General features: G+C 38.6%; 1 protein-coding gene across 5 annotated transcripts; it reads right to left on the reverse strand.

Moving 5' to 3' along the window:
• Positions 1–204: 204 nt before the first annotated feature.
• LOC117289195 (cytochrome b5-like) lies at positions 205–21,919 on the reverse strand. 5 transcript variants are annotated; one of them, XM_033770197.1, is made up of 8 exons: positions 21,668–21,919; positions 20,749–20,785; positions 18,330–18,421; positions 17,875–17,898; positions 12,978–13,018; positions 10,414–10,452; positions 5,594–5,643; positions 2,109–2,197 (listed from the first exon to the last, which is right to left on the reverse strand). In XM_033770197.1, the coding sequence occupies exons 1-7, from the start codon at positions 21,779–21,781 to the stop codon at positions 5,625–5,627; spliced, it is 366 nt and encodes a 121-aa protein (XP_033626088.1). In that variant the 5' UTR covers positions 21,782–21,919; the 3' UTR covers positions 2,109–2,197; positions 5,594–5,624. The 5 variants fall into 5 exon arrangements, with proteins under 5 accessions (XP_033626086.1, XP_033626088.1, XP_033626089.1 ...); XM_033770198.1 differs by having other exon boundaries at positions 5,594–5,640; positions 21,668–21,918; XM_033770200.1 differs by lacking the exon at positions 10,414–10,452 and having other exon boundaries at positions 5,594–5,640; positions 21,668–21,916.
• Positions 21,920–22,291: the final 372 nt, after the last annotated feature.

The raw sequence follows: 22,291 nt of genomic DNA on the forward strand, positions 1-22,291 counted from the left end.
CTGTGGCTACATTGATGGATTCGGCTGTGGCTACATTGTTGGATTCGACCGTGGCTACATTGATGGATTCAACCGTGGCTACATTGCTGAAAAAGCCTCTTCTTCAATATGGCCATGCCTTAGCAACAGCTACAGCTGTACTTCTGCTCAAGTTCGCCACAAATGAAACAATACAAGAAAAAATTGTCCAGAAGAAAACAAACATTCTGTAGTAATCTAGTCTTCTTTATTTGTTGATCTCCACCATACAGCTCCCAGGTCTAAATCAAAAATTTTAAAAACGTCCCTTAAAATCCATTTGTTCTACATTATATTTTAATTTAGTTGCTCTCGCTAAAATTATGTTGGTGATTACTCTTATCACATAAATTTTTCTCTACCGACACTGAGCTCAATAGAAATAATGACCAAGATAAAATATCTTGCTTCCAAATCAATAGTATTAATAATCCTTAACCATCAAAATTAGTTAATGTAGGTTTTTTTTTTAATGTTGCCGCAGCATTCCAACCACAATTTTCTGGCCACAGGGGTCCTCATAACTACATGGGTAGATACCATATAACGGTTCAAGTCTGGCACAGTTCGTTTTTATTTTATTTTGCCCTGAGCAACGGTGTAATTGAAAATTTCAGCAGACTGCTTGGCCAAGGAATCGTCATAGAGAGTGAACGAATCATGCTCCATGTGAACTCGACGGAGCTTGTCCAGGAAGCAGTGCGAATGCGATACAAATTTTGACGTCACAAGTTCGCAACAATTTATTCGCATCAGTTGAATTGTGCTGAACTCCTGTGAAACATTCGCAGCCGTGAAAACAGGGCGGGCTGTGACGTGAAAATTCATATTGCATTTGCACTCAGTATGGTCCAGGCTTTACCCGGGGTTAGTTAAATACATCATCTATGTCCCCATGTATACATCTAGATGTTGAAATTACACATCTCTGTCCCATCAAAAATCTCTGTTCAAAAATCCCTGTGTTCTGTCGCCCCTATGTTTTGACACCCCTATTTTCCATCATTAACTAAAAATAATTACGAGCAATACTAAAGATATTCAAACTGTGCATTGTTGGGAGGTACAAATGATATAAATACATGTAGTAATCTATTTGAATTCGGCAGCAGCATACATACAAGCAGTTCTACATAAATTAACACTTTATATGTCTACAAGTATTACAATCAAACAGGCAAGCCCGGATCATACTTCCTGCGTATGCGAATGTGATACCAATTTTGACGTCACAGCCCTGTTTTCGCAGTGAAAGTTTCGCAGGAGTTGCACATAGTACATACAACTGCTTGGAATTATTTGTTGCACATTTTGACGTAAATTTTTGATTTGCATTCTCATTTGCATAAAGTATGAACCAGGCTTCAGTATTCCCCTATTAAAGTAGTCACATACAACAGAAGCAGTTATGTACAGCATCTTTGAAATTACTAGCTGGGCAGAAGGTAGAAAATCCGCCCTTGATCTAGCAGTTAATTATATTAAGATACATTGTTGTTAACAAATAGTGTATACTTAAATCAAGGGAGTAGGAAGGAAAAATGAATACTGAATAGTTGAAATGTTGTCATTGTGTTCATTATCTCAATCAATGGACCTACCCATCAAGCCTTTCCCTGAACTAACAAAATAAGACTTGCTAATGTGTGCCCTACCAGCACATTATTCTGACACAAAACAAATCCTGGTACCAAATATTTTTCCAAGCTGCCGCCATTTGGCTAGCAGCATTGTTAGTTTTGTGTGCGACACAATGTGCCGCTAAGGACCAAGATTTAATTTACCCATTGAAAGCAGTTCAAGGCAGTGCTAGGCAGGGCCTCATGAAGTGGTTTATTAGATTAACTATCACATCATATCTTGCATTTGATAAAATCATCATCGAGGTAGAGAAAAAAAAGGACCCGCAAGACAGATTTCACATGGGGGGTTTACTAAACAACTCTCATCATTCATCACATTTTATAATTCAGCCGAGATAAAAATGATCGTATGCATCCGGTAAATAATGTATTTTTGATTTTGAGTTTAGTCTGGAGCTGTTGTTGAATTACAAATAGATATATTTAGTCCTCCGGGATGGTCCCCGACCCTTCATCAGTTTCCAGCAATGTAGAAGCGGTAAAGAAGCGCAACACCGAGGGCGACGATGGTTGGAATGATCCACTGGGCTAAATTACTGTAACGAAAAAATTCAAACAAAGTTTTAGTTTTGGTTCATTTGTTTCGTCCAGGGTAAGGCAAAAGTGAAAAAGAAATGTCATCAAAGCAGTGTGCCCTCCAAGACCTCGCCAACAAATCGCATACATGTACATGTAAATATATATTACAAAAATATACAACAAATATATATATAAAAAATATTTTTCAAACAGAAACTTTGATTGGCCATCATTTTCCCTTTTTTTTCTGGATCCTTCCCTTAAACCCTTTCCCTTCTTTTTTTATAAATGGATTTATATGTATTTGTTTGTACTTATTTATGCCTCTGAAGAAGGTCCGGTTTGGATCAAAAGCTAAGGCCATCTACCCTACTCATTTTATATAAAAAATAAAGAAAATATAAGTTTGAGTATTGCAGTACAAGTTTTAATTTTTTGAAAACAAAAGCATACAGCAGCCACAGCCAGGAACACCGGGGATAACCCCTGCTCATTTTGTTAAGTACACTGGGTTCTTCTACAACACACTGGACCAACGGCTATTAGTCCCATCTGAAGGACGAAGCAATGGTAAAGTGTCTTGCTTAAGGACACAAGTGTCATGGCTTGCGATTCGAACCCACACTCTGCTGATCAGAAACACCAGAGTTTGAATTCAGTGCTCTTAAGTGCTCGGCCATGACACTTCCACATTCCATAAACTAAGCCCTACACACAGAAGAATTGAGAATGTTTAGTTTAGTCCTTTACTACCAAACCTCGCGGGTGATCGATCACTCTGCGCCCTTTTTTCCAAGCATGCCTTGCTTGCTCAACCCCAGGTTATTGGTTCATTAATCTAGCATGTTTTAATAAGCCCTGTTGCCAATCAACTCTACACGTGCCGGCTTATGTATGGTTACCCACAGAGATGCAACTGGTCCCCTCCTATTCTTCTTTGATACTGTGATAAGTCCAAGGGTGACCGTGTAAAAAGACGATTCGTTTGAAACGTGCAAACTATTCTAAGCATCCTACAAGCACCATGCAATCGTCAAAAGTTTTTAAAAAGGGTAAAAATTAAAGTAGTCACTTGGGAGCCGATCAGTGCTGTTTTTTAGTACATCCCATCAGACAATAGTGACGAGAGGTATGGATCAGCGTGCTGCCCATAGTAGCGGTAATGTCAACTACAATTACAGACACTTGACAGTTGAAAACATGAGGTTTGAAATATTTTTAAATCCCATGCTTTTCTTTGACTGGATTACCCTTCATTTTTATTTGACGATACCTCGCATTTGCTTCTGTCCCAACATATTATTACATTCTGTGATCCTTGATCCTTTTCTGGATACAATTACGTCAGACAATGATGGTCTGCGGCCACAATGGGTGCAGCAGCATGGCTGAAAAAAAAATATTTATTAGGGGTGGAAAAAATATGGGTACCAGCAAAAGTGACTCTCTGTGCCACTCAAAACCCTAGTCACACCATGCTATTGTCAACCATGTAGAGTTTCACTATGTTAAACTAATACTGTACATCGACTAAAAAGGGTTCGGGTACTTTTTGTAAGAGACAAAACACAATGTTCACAGATTTATATTAAACTTTATACGGCTCGAAGATATTGATGGTAGAAAGCTTCCCTTAAAATATTACTGGCTAAGGTGCTGTAGTTTTTGAGAAATGAGTAAAACAATGTCACCCTTAATAAATTATCAGAGATAATCAGAGATAATCATGTATGTAGGTTTTACCACTACAGGTACTCATTTCTCAAATACTACAGACAATTTGTCGTTGCATCAGGGTTAAAAGAGAATACAGTTTGTTTGTTTACCCTTAACAAATCGAGAGCTTAACACACTACAAGTGATCACTTTGGGCGTGCTGCTGTTTTTCCAGTTTGTGTATAAAAGTTGTGACTCATGCAGTGACTTAAATTGATTTGACTTGCACACTTACAGTAGGACTATTCAAATTATAGTAGAGTCTTACATTTCGCTTCAGGGAAACCTAACAATAATCATCAACCTGCAACACGAACCTGAACCTCAAGCCACCAGTCACAAATAAACAGTGACAAAGTAATGCAAGTAAATTAAAGGCAGTGGGCACTATTGGTAATTACTCCAAATAATTTTTAGCATAAAACCGTACTTGGTTTTAAGTAATGGGGAGCTGTTGATAGTGTAAAACATTGTGAGAAACGGCTCCCTCTGAAGTAACGTAGTTTTTGAGAACGAAGTAATGTTCCACAAATTTGATTTAGAGACCTCAGAATTAGATTTTGAGGTCTCGAAATCAAGCATCTGAAAGCACAAATTTTCACAGGTTTGTTATTGTATGCATATGTTGAGATACACCAAGTGAGAAGACTGGTTTTTGACAATACCAACAGTGTCCAGTGTCTTTCAAGAAAACGAACAGTCGAACTACTCAGAAAGAAATAAATTGCACAAATTTAAAAGAACATATAAGACGACATGTAAGATATATGAACTGACAACTTAAAACAAAACAAAACAACCTTGAACTAAAAAACAAAACAAATAAATACACATGACTGCATCATCTACATGTACATGTACATACAAGACATGATCTTTGAAACACTAAATCTAGCATAACATCAAACAAACAAAATGTTACATAAAAGTAAATACTAAATTAAGTATTTATTTAGACAGGGTAGCCTTTCAACTGCTATGAGGGCCCCGTGCACACAGCTGTGCACAAACAGTAACAAAGGTAAAACAGTAGAACACAGAGTGTAAAACAAACACAAAAATCTTACAAGGTTAAACGAAAAAATCACCAACATCAAAACTTTACTTCTAAACATGACTTGACATACAAAACTATCCTATGATTATGAATGCGAATGCAAAACGAATTTTGACGGCACAAATTTGCAATGAACATTTTGTATCAGTTGACATGAACTGAAGTCTTGAGAAACATTCGCTGCAAAAACAGCTCGGTGCCATCATTTATTTTAAAAATTGCATTCGCATGAACCTGACTTTATACCAGCACATTATCTATTTCTAAGACAAAGACATTATCTAAGTCTATGACAAGACTTTATACCAGCACATTGTCTATTTCTAAGACAAAGACATTATCTAAGTCTAAGACAAGGTTAACTCCTGACCTATACAGGCATGAACATGCATTTCTAACAAAAGGAAAAACTCTTGAGTTATACTTGCACATTATATACATGTATGTATAACAAAAGGAAAAACTATTGACTTACATGTAAACATGCACATTATCTACGTACATGTTTGTCTAAAAAATGAAAAGCTCTGGACTTATTCACAGGTACGTTATCTACATTTTCTAACAAAAGGAAAAAAACAAAAACCACTTTGAAAGATCCAAGTGAAATTTGAATAAATGAATCGAGATGGTGACTCACATTGACACGGGGCATCAGACTTGATATGACATTAAGAGAGAGTGCAGCTACTGAGAAAAAAATATATACAAAAAATAAAAAAAGTGAAAAGCTACAAACATCAGAATATGATGAAAAGTGTGTTTGAACAAAAAGAAGAAAACAAAAGCAAAACACAAATATTGTGTGCATCCCTGTGGAGACATCTTTTGTTCTTTCCTTTTCCCCTGTAGTTAAAGGAACACGTTGCCTTGGATCGGACGAGTTGGTCTATTAAAAGCGTTTGAAACCGTTTGTTATGAAATACATATGGTTAGAAAGATGTTTTAAAAGTAGAATATAATGATCCACACAAGTATCACTCGAAACTGCACGGTTTTCCTTTTACGTCGCAAACTATCACGGTCGGCCATTTATGGAAGTCAAAAGTTTGACTCCCATAAATGGCCGACCGTGTTAGTCGACGGGTAAAAAGAAAACCACGCAATTTCGAGGCACATTTGTGTAGATCATTGTATTCTACTTTTACAATATCTTTCTAACCATATACATTTTACAACAAACGTTTACAGAACGATTTTCAAAGACCAACTCGACCGATCCAAGGCAACGTGTTCCTTTAAGAACCTCCCATAGACTTTGTACACAAAATTCCTTGAGGAGCACCCCAGTCTTTCGAATTAAAAAAAATTGTTTAGTTCATCGTTAGATTTTTTTAAGCCTCAGACAGAATGAGAGGCACTACATACAAATGAATGAACCCTTCACATGAAATATGCTGATTACAATCGCCAAAGAGATGTGCGTTAAGCAGACGCACAAACACGACTGCCGTACACACTCTTAGTCGTGTACAAAACAGCAAGTTGGCAAACTGGCTTTCAGACACTACCCAAAAAGGATATCCTTGTCAGACAATTGGCTTTCATAACTAATTCCAACAACAAAAATCCCCTTGCTTGACCACCTGTGTGTGTGTGTGTTTTTTATCAGATTTTTATCAGATTTTTATAAGTTCATTCACTACTGATTCATTCATTTATTAATTCGTTCATTTTTATTTTACTTTAAAAAATATCAAACAAAGTCTGAAGACTAAAAAATATTCAGTTAACAAAGAGTGACATCAAAAACAAAGTGATGTAAATTAAAATGAATTAGAGGTATAATATGAGGCATGATGTTGGATTTTGGTTTAAAGGCACTGGACACTGCTGGTAATTACTCAAAATAATTGTTAGCATAAAAACCTTACTTGTTACGAGCAATGGAGAGCTGTTGATAGTATAAAACATTGTGAGAAACGGCTCCCTCTGAAGTAACATAGTTTTTGAGAAAGAGGTCATTTCTCACTCAAATAATAAAAAGACTTCAGCTGAAGCCTTTTATTATGCACACAAATTTGTGTAACAAGGGTGTTTGTTCATTCATTATTCTCTTGCAAGCAACTTCGACGACCAATTGAGTCCAAAACTTTTGAAGACTTGTTATTTTGTGCATATATTGGGATACACCAAGTGAGAATACTGGTCTTTGACAATTCCCAATAGTGTCCAGTTTATTTAATGACTGTTATTAAAGCATTGCCTTAAAGCCATTATAAACTTTCGGAACAGGAAAAAAAAATTAAAGTTCACAGATTTACAAATAACTTACAGTGTTTACAGAAGGTAATGGTAAAGACTTCTCTTGAAATATTATTCCATGAAATGCTTTACTTTTTGAGAAAACATTAAAACAATCATCAATTCTCGACATTGAGAATTCTGGATTTTAGTAAACACATGTCATAACACTGCGAAATGTGCAGAAACAAGGGTGGGTTTTCCCATTATTTTCTCCCGACTCCGATGACCGATTGAGCCTAAATTTTCACAGGTTTGTTATTTTATATATAAGTTGTGATACACGAAGTGTGGGGCCTTGGACATTACTGTTTACCGAAAGTGTCCAATGGCTTTAAGTAAAACTGCCACATGTGCCTGTTTGCAATAAGCAGTTGAAAAAAATAAAAATAAAATCACAAAACTGAGACGAACTTTTCTGAATAAACAATGCAATGATTGTGAATCTACATGTACGTGTCGTAAACATAAACTTTATGCCAAGAGCAACCAGCAATGTTTGTGTTAACTTATTTGCATGTACCAGCATTAGTCAACTGCTTGGAAAACACACAACTGCTGGTAATTGTGCATAAAGTTAAAACAAAGCCCGTCTTTCTAGATCATACATTGACCGAGTAGAATTTGGGGATTTGCAAATGGATGTCAATGTCTTTCTATACATACCCCCGCCCCAACTATTAATCAAAATAAGTATGCCCTTGGCAAAGCCCTTGCGATATCATTAACTGTTGTCATTATATCTTTCTAATTACTTGCAAATACAATTTGACATATTTAGTTCACCTTGTTGTCTTTAAAGGCATTGGACACTATTGGTAACTACTCAAAATAATTATTATCATAAAACCTTTCTTTATTACGAGTAATGAGGAGAGGTTGATAGTATCAAACATTGAAGTTACGTATTTTTCGAGAAAGAAGTAATTTTCCAACAATTGATTTTGAGACCTCAGATTTAGAATTTGAGGTCTTGAAATCAAGCATCTGAAAGCTCACAATTTCGTGTGACAAGGGTGTTTTTTTTTCTTTCATTATTACCTCGCAACTTCGACGACCGATTGAGCTCAAATTTTCTCAGGTTTGTTATTTTATGCATATGTTGAGATACACCAACTGTGAAGACTAGTCTTTGACAATTACCAATAGTGTCCAGTGTCTTTAAGGGTCTGGGTACTTTTTGTAGGACGCAAAACACAACGTCCACAGATTTACATTTAACTCACACAGTTTGAAAATAATGATGTTAGAAAGCTTCCCTTAAAATATGACTTGCTTAGGTGCTGCAGTTTTTGAGAAATTAGTAAAACAAGTCACAAAAATAATTTTAGTCTGCATGCAAAACGTATTTTTGTGACATTGTTTTACTCATTTCTCAAAAGCTACCTGAACAACACCTCAGCTAGTAATATTTTAAGATAATGTAAAGCTTTCTACTATCATTATCTTCAAACCGTGTAACTTTAATATGAATCCATGGACATTGTGTTTTGTGTTACAAAAAGTTCCCGAATCCTTTAAGACAAAACATAATTTAGCTTTGCATGGTGTGGACAATTAGAATACATTACAAACAAAAGTAAAATTGCAGGAACAACCCGGTAATAGAACTCTGTCGCAGGATTGTTGGCACTGAAAAGACCTGCAGCCGATTTTTTCACAAAACACTAAGATTAATCCTATCTCGAACATAGGATTTATCCTAAGGTTTACATGCTACAGATTAATCCTAAGTAAGGAAGAGTTTGGTGAAACCGACGGCAGGTTTGTTTTTGATTCTATGCCAGCTATCTTTAGACGGAAAGTATACATTTGGAGAATCATTTTCTTTTAAGTAATGTGGTTATGGAAACTGTATCAGTTTTTAACGCCAAAAACTTGAATCTGTAAAATGTTTCTGTCTGATACATTTCTCAGATTTTGTATCTCTATTATAAACTTTTCTTCCTGCATGGACTTACATGTAACTGCAACGACCTCTTGAATTGAACATTTTACCTAAGTTAGTTTATGTATAAGATTATCCTGTAAAAATGAACATTTTTCAAGCACTCTCTCGGGTAATAAAAAAAGAAGATATACAGGAAATATACCCATATAAGCACATTTAATGAAAAAAATGTGATGATAAGGCAAGAAAAAACAAAATAAATGTTTACTGTCCTGCCTTTTTGAAAAAAGTAAGGGGGAGAGCCTTTTTTTTTTAAATAGCTGGCCGACACACTTTGCAAAAACGACTGGCTGGAATATTTTTAAAAATTAATTGTTTTTGTCTGGGATTGTTAAAGTATATCTTCTTCGTTTTTTCGCAAAAAAAAGGAGGCGGCCCCTGAAAAGAAAGTGGGTGGGGTTGCAAAACATGTTTTTTTTTTCTATTTGATTAGTTGAACTGTGTCTACTCAAGGTCAAGTCTGAAGCAGAACGATTAAAATACAGTAAGAGAGCGCAAATTGAACAGCCAGTGGAGTCATGTCACAGGACTGGAATGATTATTAGCAGTGCCCGAGCAAGGGCTGAGGCAATCGGTGTGAGCTCTGATTGTTAAAAAAGCAGATGGTCTCAGTGCAGGTTTTTTGATTAATAATGATTCTGAATCAGTGTTGTAGCTATACCAATTTCAGTGGTGGGCTCTAAATCCAACTTAGTCTCTTAAGGGCAAATGGTTAAAAAAAATTATTTATGTTTAGATGTGGGGGGCCATCATTGCCAAAGGGAAATCTAGGGGAAATCTGTGCCTAGCAGCACATAGCCTTGCTTAAGGCAGTCGCGTTATTCACTACGAAAAAAACGCCGTTGTAAACCCACCCGTATACACTGTGCATGGTGCGTGTAATCACACCGCAAGACCCACCCATATACATACTGTCACATCGTTCGACTACTGTGCACAAGTCATCCGCACTCATACCACTAACCGCATGTGGCGGCCGACGCATGCGGATGTGTATGGGGCGTTGTGTCTTGCGATGTGTGTTGCACACAGTGTATACAGGTAGGTTTTGTACAGAGCGGCGTTTTTTGGGGGGAGTGATAATTCGACTGCCTTGAGCAAAGCTAGGCAGCACATTGCATTTTGCTCAGAGTGATGGGCAAAATCGTTTAGTTCTGGGCAGGCCCACCCACCACCGCGGCTACAACACTGTTCTGAATCGCAACACTGTGGGCGACATGCTTCGAGAAGTAAAAAAAAAAGAGGGGAAATTTACGACTAAGTACCATTTTGATTCGGCCTGATTTGTCTGACTGTTTTCACCACTGGAAAGGAGATGGAAATGCAAAGACATGAACACAAGACTAGATACAATAAAAAGGGCCTGTCTCTCAGAAAAATGAAGACAATCCACTGGGCTAAATAAAAATAATAATAAAAGTCAATCACAGCCCGAAGGCCATCTCAAAGCGCTTCCAGCATTATTACCCCTGGTCACTAGGCCTTAAACCATCCCAACTCCCTGGGGAGTATACAGCTGAGTTCAAAGCTAATCATTAACATAAAGTGTCTCTGCCCTCACAGGTACCCATTTACCCCTGGGTGGAGAGACAATATAGAAATAAACATTGAAGTGCCATAAATCTTCCCCAGATAGGCCATGGCCAATACATACATTTTTGCCCTTTGAAATACTGCTGCAGTTTATACGCTTGGGCGGATTATAATATTGTTATAGTAGAAGAACAAAAACCAGTGACTCTTTTCTAAGAAAAAGATTGTTTTTAAAGTATTCTACATGAAAACACTTTTGTTCTTAAATGAGAAAAATAATAATAATAATAATAATAATAATGGAGTCTTATATAGCGCCGGTATCCGCCACAAAAAGGCGCTCATGGCGCTCGCTCAAGATACAAAATAAACAGTTCAAAAGAAAGGAACAGAAACAGTTTGTAGAGAGATGAGGTCATTGTTTAACTGCAAAGAGGTGGGTTTTGAGGACAGTTTTGAAAGAAGATGGTGCAAAACATGCCTGTTTGATGTAATGGTGTTGACAAAATGTTGAAAATCCCAACAGTAAACTCATCTTCGTCTTTCGACGAGCCGAGGAGTTGTGAAACTTTTGCCCCATTTATTGTTAGACTCGATTAAATTTTGACTTTCCCTTGTCCCATTCATATGCTGTGTAAACACATCTCCGTGGCATTGTTCAGAACGCTGTCTGTATACGCATTTACTATGGCATGACAGCTGGTACCCAGAAGACAGCTATTTCACAATGATATTGTCCATGTCATGTCACGTAATTCCCCCTATTTCTGTTAAACATTTCAATTTACCAACTGCAACAAAATGGTAGATAACTGTGTCATCAAACCACACGTGGAAGTTTAATAAGCTTTGCAAGAAACATATGACAAAGCTATGTAGATTAAAAATATACTTCAAGCAAACAGACATGCGAGGGCTACACTTAACTGATTTGGGCTATCGACCCATTTGGGTAGATCAATACCAAATCTACTGTCACCAAGAGCACGTTGACGCCTACTCCTGGGGCTGAAACACAGTCACCCCCTTCACAGTCTGTAAGGATGTCGGCATGGGTTTCATCCACTAGTCAGCGGTTTCCCTTAACTTTTGTTTTTCAATTGCCCGGCGAGCGAGTCAACCAAAATTCTCGATCGCCCGCAGGTTTTTTCACTAGCCCGCATGTATTTATACTTCAAAAGGAAAATAACAACAACAAAAACATGGAAGTAAAGTCCTGCTAATATTGCTTTTTTGGAGGATGTTATATCTATATTTTTACCTTAAATTATCCCTTTTCCATCAACAACAACTTTAATGACTTTGTGTAGTAGCCTGGCTGCTAGAGCAGAATGCACTACCTCCCCAACTTAAAATTACTTATGATACAACCTGAACATAATCCAATATGGTTTTGTATGATACAGTAACAACACTTTGTATCAAAGTGCATTTCACTACATGTAATACTATGTGTTCCATTCCTGATACACCCTCAACTCCTTGGGAGTATGCAGCATCAGCAGCTAAATCTGTGTATGCTGTCAGGGATGTGATAGGCTGTTAAAAAAAAAAACTGAACTCTGAACGCAATGCGCAAAAGCATGCAAGCTCAAAAACTTGCGAGTATGAAGGCCGATATTAACATAAATCTTGGGTTTTAAAACCCTACTCTGCAATCTGGGGCATTATATGGTTATATCTCAATTTCTTTTAGAATTTGATCTGGGGGTGGGTGGGGTTGGGGGGATACGAAAAACAGAGATTCTGGATGACGATCATTGAAAATCTGCGATGCAAGATGAAGTATAATAATAACCAAGGCAGCGACCGGCAAGAGAGAACAATTACCGTCTCACATTTACATGGGATGTGGATATAATAAGCAAACACATGTTAGTGACATAGTTTAAGCAAAATCTCGAGTCCTAACTTAGGACTAGCCATACGTTTTTACGATCTCCAAGGACTAGTTCTCATTTTCCTAACTCTTTGTGAAATCGACCCCTGGCCTGATGCATGTACTCCACGGAGGCAACAAAGGTGATTTGCCATCATGCCCCCTGGTGCCCTTGAAATGCTTGTGACAGTAGAAATTTATAATTTTCTCAAAGGGTGAAAATACCTTGGTGCCCCTTGTCCTTTTTTTTCAATATTGAAGCTTTCAGGCCTTTGATACACAGCAGGGCTGTAGTACCAATCAAAACAACAGTGAAAATGGTATTGGATGGTCACATAGTAGGAGGGTTAATAGTGTGCAGAAAAAGAAACCAGAATGATGAAAAATGAAAAGTAACCAAACGAGTTATGAACCAACCTTCCTGAACCCGAGTCCGGTGCGACAGGTCCTGTGTTAGACTGCAATTAAAAAAAAATAGTCATTCGTAAAATAGAGAGCTTTGAACCCAAACTGAAATTGAAAACATCTTAAAATAAGTCTCAGAAGTAGTTTTCACCTTTTCCCTGCATTTTTAAAATGGAATAGAATGTCCCTTAATTTCTAGAATTAAAATGTTTCTTACACTAATCATTGTTTAGTTAAGGTGGTACATGAAGGTAATGAGAAGTTGTTGACATCATACGAGAGCAATAACATGGTTGTTGTACACTAGTTGTAAGTTTTGTTTATATAAAATAATTAATCTATTAATTTATTCGAGCTATTACTTTGAAAAATAATGGTTAGGCTCTTGTCAGTGACACAAGGCAATGCTTTACAGGCAACTTGTAGGCAACCACTTGCAGTGCATGCTAAGGAACCATTTTTGTAATAATAATAATAATAATAATAATAATAATAATAATAATAATAATAATAATAATAATAATAATAATAATAATAATAATAATAATAATAATAATAATAATAATAATAATAATAATAATAATAATGAACGGACGCGCGCATCATCCGCGTCCTTTGGAACATCTTGATTACGACCAGTGTTAAGTCTTCGTAGGGTTGGATATTCTACAGCGTTGCTGTATGTAATTCTCCCTGAAACTATAAACTTTCTCACAATTTTGTGATGTTAATAATGAGTGCTATGGAGCATCAATTCAACGGTGAAAGAGTGACAAACTCCCAGAGAGGAAGTCCTTCACCCGATCTGGTTGGTATGCCTGAGCAGGTGCTACCAGATCGTATCCAAACTGCTCACAACGGGATTCATGGTGGAACCAGGAGAAAATGGAGTAAGAACGATAACAAAATTGCGATGGACTGTTATATTAAGAGTGAACCGGACAAGAGAGGATACAGAAGGAGAATGATAAGCCTATGGCAAGATAAAGGAATGTTTGAGATTAGTGAGCAGCGTCTTGCAGACCAGATAAGTACTATCAAACGGAACCAGTGGTTAACCAATGTGGAAATTGAGGAGATGAGGAGGATAGTACAAGCTGAAAGTGATGGAACAGATATTGTTAACCACCAAATACAGGAGGAGGCGGCTGCTGCTAGCTCACAGAGTGAAGATGAGGTGAACCAGCCAGGGTTGCGAAATGGTCAGGATGATGATGGCATCGACGATGAGGAGGGCGTAGAGTTCAGGGAGGAGGAAGTGCAGATTAAGGCTAGGCTTCAAGAGGTGATGGAAGCGGCGAAGGGGTCAAACGGGTGGAGTATTCCAGCTTTGCGCCGGGTCCCAAGGAAAAGGCTGACAGAAATGTCAGCCGTGGTAAGTAAAGTCCTTGGGTCGGTAAGTACGGATAATTTATCGGAAACTAACCGTCTTATTTTTGCAGGGGCAGTTGTAGTAGGGGAAAAGTTAGGGGTAGAGGTGTCTCAACAAGGGAACAGTACACCATGGTGGAAACGTCGGCTGGAGGGTCAAATTAAAGATTTGCGAAGAGATCTCAGTAGAATAGAACAAATGAATAAGAGTTTATTGAATAGTTCAGACTTAAGGAATACAATTATGACAAAGTACAACGTCAAACAAAAGGGTGTGAGTGTTGTAATAGAGGAGATTAAGCAAAGGGTTAAGGCTAAGGCTGCAAAAGTGAAGAGGTATGACGACAGGGTTAGACAATTTCACCAGAATAGATTATTTAACACCAATCAGCGTCAGTTGTTTAAGGAATTGGATGGGAAGGCTGACAGCACGCAAGCGGTTCCGACACCAACAGAGGCAAAAACTTTCTGGGGTGGTATTTGGGACAAACCAGTAAAACACAACCGACAAGCGGAATGGCTAACAGATGTGAAAGATGAATTGAGAGGGGTACAACAGCAAGAAGGGTTCCAGATTGACGTGGACAAGGTTAAGAGACAGATAAAGAAGGTGCCAAATTGGAAAGCCCCGGGTATGGACCATGTGCATGGGTACTGGTTGAAGAACTTCCGTAGTTTGCATGAGCGAATGGCCCTACAATTGCAAGACTGTCTAGTACAGGGTAAGGTCCCATCTTGGATGACTGAGGCAAAAACAGTGCTGATCATGAAGGATGTCAAGAAAGGTAACATTGCCAGTAATTATAGACCAATCACGTGCTTACCTGTGATGTATAAACTCTTGACCAGTATGATTGCAGAAGACCTATATCGCCATATGGATGACCAGCAGTTGTTTCCAGAGGAGCAGAAAGGCTGTAAGAAGCGGTCCAGAGGTACGAAGGATCAACTTATCATCGATAAGGCTGTACTGAAGGACTGCAGGAGCAGAAAGACTAATTTGGCAATGGCGTGGATTGACTACAAGAAGGCGTATGACATGGTATCGCACACATGGATAATGGAATGTCTGGATATGGTTGGAGTGGCTGATGCAGTAAAACGTCTTTTAGGTGAGAGCATGAAGACGTGGCGAACAAATCTGACAGCCAACGATGATAATCTGGGCAAGGTATGCATAAGAAGAGGTATTTTCCAAGGTGACTCTCTGTCTCCGCTGCTGTTTGTTCTTGCGATGATGCCCCTGTCGATGATTCTAAGGAAGGTGAGTGCAGGTTATGTAATGAAGAAGGACGGATGTAAGATCAACCATCTGCTTTTTATGGACGATTTGAAGTTGTTTGCGAAGACTGAGGCCGAGATCGACTCTTTGGTGCAGACCGTCAGGATTTTCAGTGATGACATTGGGATGCAGTTCGGTCTGGAGAAATGTGCTTCAATGACCATGAAGAGGGGGAAGAGGGTACATTCCGATGGCATTGCTCTGCCAGATGGTGCACAGTTGAGGGCTTTGGGTGAGGAGGAGAGTTATCGGTATCTTGGTGTACTTGAATCGGACCATGTCCTTCACAAGGAATCAAAGGTAAGGCTGAAGGCAGAATACATCAGGCGTGTAAAGAAATGTTTGAAGTCTAAACTAAACGGGGGGAACATGATTAAGGCGATTAACACATGGGCCGTGTCTTTGATGAGGTACAGTGCGGGTATTGTCGAGTGGACTAAGGAAGATCTAGATGTCACTGACAGGAGGACAAGAAAACTAATGACCATGCATGGCATGCTACACCCGCGGTCAAATGTTAGTAGACTCTATCTTCCGAGGTCAGAGGGCGGAAGGGGGTTGCTTAGCGTGGCGGACAGTGTTAACATCGAGCGCAGAAGCTTGCATTGTCATGTCAGGAGGACCGAGGAGAGCTTGTTGAAAGTTGCACAAAGGTACACGAGGGCAGACGAAGTTGGGCCGAAAGAGTACAAGAGGGAAAGGAAGGAGGAAAGACATCAAGATTGGAGGAACAAACCACTTCATGGCCGGTTCTTGAGGTGTACTGACGAAGTGGCCAGCAGCAAGTCATGGAATTGGTTAAAGAGTGGAGAACTAAAGAAGGAAACAGAGGGCTTGATTACTGCGGCGCAAGACCAGTCTCTAAGGACAAATGTAATGAAGGCAAGGATAGAGAAAGCAAACATCTCTCCTATGTGTAGAATGTGCAATAAAGCAGAGGAGACTGTATTTCATATTGTTAGCGAATGCAGTAAGATGGCCCAGACGGAGTACAAAGGAAGACATGACAAGCTGGCCAAGGTGATTCACTGGGATCTGTGTAAGAAGTATGGTGTCAAAGTACTTGCGAAATGGTACGACCATGTTCCGGAGAAAGTTGTAGAGAACGACCAGGTCAAGATCCTATGGGACTTTAACATTCAGACCGATCATGTTATACAACATAGGCGTCCGGATGTTGTGCTATTAGATAAGACGAAGAAGATGTGTCATCTCATTGACATAGCGGTGCCAGGTGATATAAGGGTAGCTTCGAAGGAGATGGAAAAGATCGAGAAGTACCAGGACCTGGCCAGGGAACTTCGTAAGATTTGGCAGGTAAAGGTAAAAGTAGTCCCCGTGGTGGTTGGAGCACTTGGCACCATTCCCAAAGCACTGGGGAAACATCTAGATGAAATAGGGACAAATGTGAGGGTAGATCTATTACAGAAGGCAGCGCTTTTGGGAACAGCGAGGATCCTGAGAAAGACCCTTGAGATCTAAGGCTACGGGCTGTAGCCCGACTCGAGGAGTTACCGGCACAAAGGAAAATGAGATCTTTCTTTTGCATGCTGTGATAAAATGAAATAATAATAATAATAATAATAATAATAATAACAACAAGCATTTCTATAGCGCCCCCACGAAGAACGGAGTGCTTTACAAAGAAGAGGAACAAAGAAAACAGTGAATCACGGAAACAAATGAGTTTTCAATTTCCGCTTGAATACAGACAAAGACGGCGCTCCACGAAAACTGATCAGAAGTTCATTCCAAAGACGAGCCGCGGTAGATGTGAAAGTCATGTCACCAGTTTTCTTGTACTGGTAGCTCATGAGTAATTTTTCAAACATGTCTTACGATGCCCAAGAAAAATATGAGATAATTAAAATGTAAATGAATTCTCCTATTGGAGATTGCCTGTACATTGTCTTGTGTGACAAGGCCCTTAAATATTTCACATTTTATTCTATCAATTGTGAACTAAATTTTCAAGAGAAACTCCAAAAATAAACTTTAGTAGCTGTATCTTGATGGCTCAACCTTTGAATCTCATTACAATAGAGGTAGTGTGTTTATCTTGGTGTATGTGTTATACAAAGTGTGTTTGCTCCCTCTTGGGGGGGGGGCTAGTACTTTATGTCAACAGTTTTTCTCCATGGACCCATAGACAAACAAAGAGTTATTATTAGAACGGTTGAAAAATCCTTATCAGAAGTTTGCAGAGGAACAGATTTGTAAAAAAAATAATTAGAACAACTGGAAGTTTAGGCTCACCGTTACTGATGTTTCCCAGTCCGCCTGTTGGACAGAACAAACACACAAACAAATGATAACTAGGATTAGTACAACACAAAAAAATATCACAACAAACAATATAGGCCCCTAAGCTTTATGAAGTTGCAATGTACTACCTTTAAAGGTTTTGGGTACTTTCTCAAAATGTCCATAGATTTACATTCAACATACAGAGTTTGAAGATAATGATGATAGAAAGCTTCTCTTAAAATATTAGTTGGCCCACTTGCTGAAGTGCTATAGTTTTTGAAAATTGAGTAAAACAAGTCACAAAATAATTTTCGCAAAAAAATACATAGATACACCAAGTGAGAAGACTGGTATTTAACAATTACCAATAGTGTCCAGGGTCTTTAACACATTTGGTTGCTAAGCTACAGCTATTTCCAATGAAATTTTGTTTCATCAAAAGAATGTTTTCAAGATGTTTTCACCTCTGCTAGATCTCCGATAAGGTAATCTTTCATAAGTTCTCTTGCGTCTGCAGAATGTCCCACATCTTCAAAGGATTCTGTTGCTGAGACTCCTGTGTACGAAATTGATCAACAATTGATTAATTTGGTTCTTTGGAATAACACGGCAAATTCTTTTCAATAATAAAGAGTTCCGCACAGGTTTACCATCAGGGGTCCAAATTGCAACAAGCCCACTAGCCCTGCCCCCGATTTCACGAAGCGCTGCGAAGCGTCGCAAGTGCAAGTTGCGACTGGTTACACGTCATAAGTTGCGATGCGTATGAAATCGATTTCATCAAAGTTACGATGCGTTGGATGCGTCGCAAGTTTCTTGACAACGAGGAAGAACACGTCGTAAGTTACGACGACCCATAGGGTCGTCGTAAGAATGCTATGTTTCATTTGTTTACGCACAGAATGCATGTAAGGACATAACAATTACCACACGTAACTTCCGTGAACCAATCGGGAAGACACTAGACAACAAAATGGAAATTTACCCCCCCCCCAAAAAAAAAGGACGGAAAAAAAAAAAAAAAAAAAAAACACACACATAACAAACGAACATACACAAACTAAAACAACTAAACAAATAAATAATTATAACCCCACCCCCCCCCAAACAAAAAAATACCTAAACACTAGTCCGAAACGGTGTAGTGTCTGCCATCTTGAATGAACTATAATACACGACTGTTTCATGACCAAGTTGTACACAACATAAAACAGCCGCAGAACATTAGCAGCTCATCCTCGTTCAAAGGGTTGTTTTTATTAAGAGTGAAAATAGTTTGTATTGCGACTCGACACGCTTACGACGTGTTTGGTGAAATGGATTGTGGAACTCGTCGCAGCCGCGACGTGTCTTAGGTCTGCGACGCATCGCAAACCCTACGATGCGTCGCTACTTGCGATGAGTTTCGTGAAATCGGGGGCAGGACTACTAGATTTACAGCAGGGCTACACAATTATCCAGTTTGGCGGGCTACATGTAGTGGAAAAATAATGCAAAAATCAACATCACAAACAATAATGATCTCTGCTGATGGTATTGTAAAATGTAAAATTACTTTTGGTGACCAGTCTGTGCCTGTGACTCAAGAGGTAATGTGTTTTGCAGGCTACCAAAATCTCATCAGGGCAACTAACAATTCTGATTACCATGAAAAAAACACCCTTATTTGGTTCCCTGGTTAGCAAAAATAGCATTCACCATTTACAGGAGAAATTAAAAAATGGAATGCCTACTCAGTCCTGTTGTGGGATTCCTTTAAAGGAACACGTTGCCTTGGATCGGTCGAGTTGGTCTTTGAAAAGCGTTTGTCACCGTTTATTATAAAATGCATGGTTAGAAAGATGTTTTAAAAGTAATATACAATGATCCTCACAAATTTGCCTCGAAAATGCGTGGTTTTACTTTTACTTTGCGAACTAACACTGTAGGCCATTTATGGGCATCAAAAATTTGGCCGACAGTGGTAGTCGACAAGGTAAGGAAAACCACGCAATTTTGCGTGATAGTTGTGTGGATCATTAGATGCTACTTTTAAAATATCTTTCTAATCATAATGCATTTTATAACAAACAGTTGCAAACGCTTTTCAAAGACCAACTCGACCAATCCAAGGCAACGTGTTCCTTTAATGACTGACAGGTTAGCGTGCCTTTGCGTGTGCTAACTGTATAAAGCAGTGCTATGAAATGGAAATTGCGCAGTAAGCACAACATCGGCCGTTTAAGCAGCGCTATGAAATTGAGCCCTGTAATCAAACAAGTACTTTGTATGCAGTTTGATTTCAAGCAATGGGTTTGTACATTATATTAATTGTACTTCTTTTGTTTTCCCTTTTGATTTACTCTTCTTAGTCTAGGGCCCACTCTATTGAAATCTCCTCAATAATTTCAATAAATTTGTTTTAAACCTTGCTGGTACCCTTCTTTTTAGATCAACATCCTTTTTTTATTTTACTACCCATGCTTTGATAATGTATGCTGTACACGATAATGCTGTCAATGCGATCCGGCGCCTCATGTACAAATAAATGTTTAAATTTTTCTGTGCTATGAAAATGGCTAGTGATAACCAGCAATGAGATCATAACCATTAGGCTGGTTTCAAGCGACCAAGGTAGTTCAACTATTGCGACTAGTCAGAGTTTGGGCTAACTTAGGTGGTGTCCGAAATGGCGACAGGTAACGCTAGATCAGCGCGTCTGCCAGTGTTGAAGAATAGGCAGACGCCGGCGATCTAGCCGTAGCTGAAGTAACCGTTTTTGACGTGGCCTAAGTCGTAATATTACTATCGTTAACTATATTTATAGTTAACGATAGTTCATGGTAATTGTGTCACCAGATAAAATTTATTCAGAATTGACTATTTGATCAGAACGAAACTTGCCTCCTTGTTCAAGAAGTACTTCTTCACCACCAGGATGCTGAAAGGGAGGAAAAGAAGAAAATAAATAATAAAATAAGCTACTTTGCACAAAAGCATCATTGGAATTAGACAGGCAAATACAGCAAAGTCCTAGAAAAGACGTCATTATACATGTAATAATAGGTTTGATCTAGTGAGTTAAATAGCGCTTGGCGTGTAAACTCCCAGCCAGTGGTCTGGGCCCAATTTCATAGAGCTGCTGAGTACACAAATTTGCTTAGCATGAAAATTTTGCCTTGATTAATTAACAAGGTTACCAACCAAATTTCTACGTGATTTTCAGGATAAGCAAACAACAGCTGAAAATACCAAAAAACAAGCAATAAGCAACAAATGGAAATTTGTTTGGTTAATATAATCCTTGACTTGACTTTGAGTGTAAAAATGTACTCTCTACAACTACAAGACTCTACTCCCTCTACGAACGATAAAAATAAATTTAATTATATTTATAAATAACTACATTAATTACAGATAGCGTACTGACTCCTCCACGCGGCATCTCCGGAGTATGAATATTTCATAATAAAGAAGGTTCTAATACTCAATGTAAAAAAAAATCGAACTTTTTTGAACTTTTTTTGACCCACCCGCATCTACCATATGAGTGAGTGACCATGATCTATGTGACCTCAAAAAGCACAGGAACATCATTGCTTGCGAAAATTGTAAATGGAAATTGAGGAGGGTTAAATGATGATTATCGCAACTATCTAAAAAACGATGAGTTGATGGAAATGGTCCAGCCAAGAAAGTTGCTCTACTACCAGTACTACTGCACTAGACTTTCTACAGACATTCATGACACTGAAAGAACAAAACTTAAAACTCTGATCCCAAATACAATGGGGCCGGGTGGGAGGAGTCCAAGTGTACTCACATCGTCCAAGAATTTCGTAATGTCGTAAACTTTGTTGTGAATTACAATCCATATATCCTGGCTGGTTTTGTGGTCCTTGATTTCTTTTAACGTATATGTCTTTGTCTCCGACATGATTTGTTGTGTGAATGCTCTTCCCTTTGCAGCAAAAGTTATATTTAGTTAGAAGATTGTTCAGTCGCCCCTCTCAGCTGCATGAAGTGTTCCGTATTTCGCCCCGATCAATTTGTCTCTGTGATCATATCATCGATACATCATCAGTGGGTCGTCGGCGGCGGTTGTTTATGTGGTTGTATGTGTGTACATTTTAACGGGTACCACTTTCATCTGGCTTCCTTTTCCTCTCACCCTTATACTGCGTAGATTCGTACCACGTAAAATGAATGGTATCAGGAGATTCGACTATTTTTGCATTACGGGTACCCGTGTTGGACGAATGACGTAATAACACAGAGAGAGGGGGCGCTGTTACACTTTAGCGATAGCATGCAACACGTGGGGGTAAACTTGGTTTGTTTACCTTGCGCCTGAGTGGGTCTAATGTAACAGGGTTTCGATGTATTTTTATCAGTGAAAATAAAATGTTCTCTCTTGATTATCGGAAGGGGTATTTATTAAAATGTT

Source organism: Asterias rubens, chromosome 4 (genome assembly GCF_902459465.1).
Source record: "Asterias rubens chromosome 4, eAstRub1.3, whole genome shotgun sequence".
Taxonomy (NCBI): Eukaryota; Metazoa; Echinodermata; class Asteroidea; order Forcipulatida; family Asteriidae; genus Asterias; species Asterias rubens.

Bases quoted from the DNA above. Each gene is read 5' to 3' on its own strand.
- LOC117289195 (XM_033770195.1), bottom strand. From the start codon at position 21,781: ATGTCGGAGACAAAGACATATACGTTAAAAGAAATCAAGGACCACAAA. The intron at 13,019-17,874 runs GTGAGCCTAAAC...TTTTAATTGCAG, and splicing joins ACTGGGAAACATCAGTAACG to TCTAACACAGGACCTGTCGC. The intron at 2,198-12,977 runs GTTGGTTCATAA...TTTTCGTTACAG, and splicing joins CCGGACTCGGGTTCAGGAAG to TAATTTAGCCCAGTGGATCA.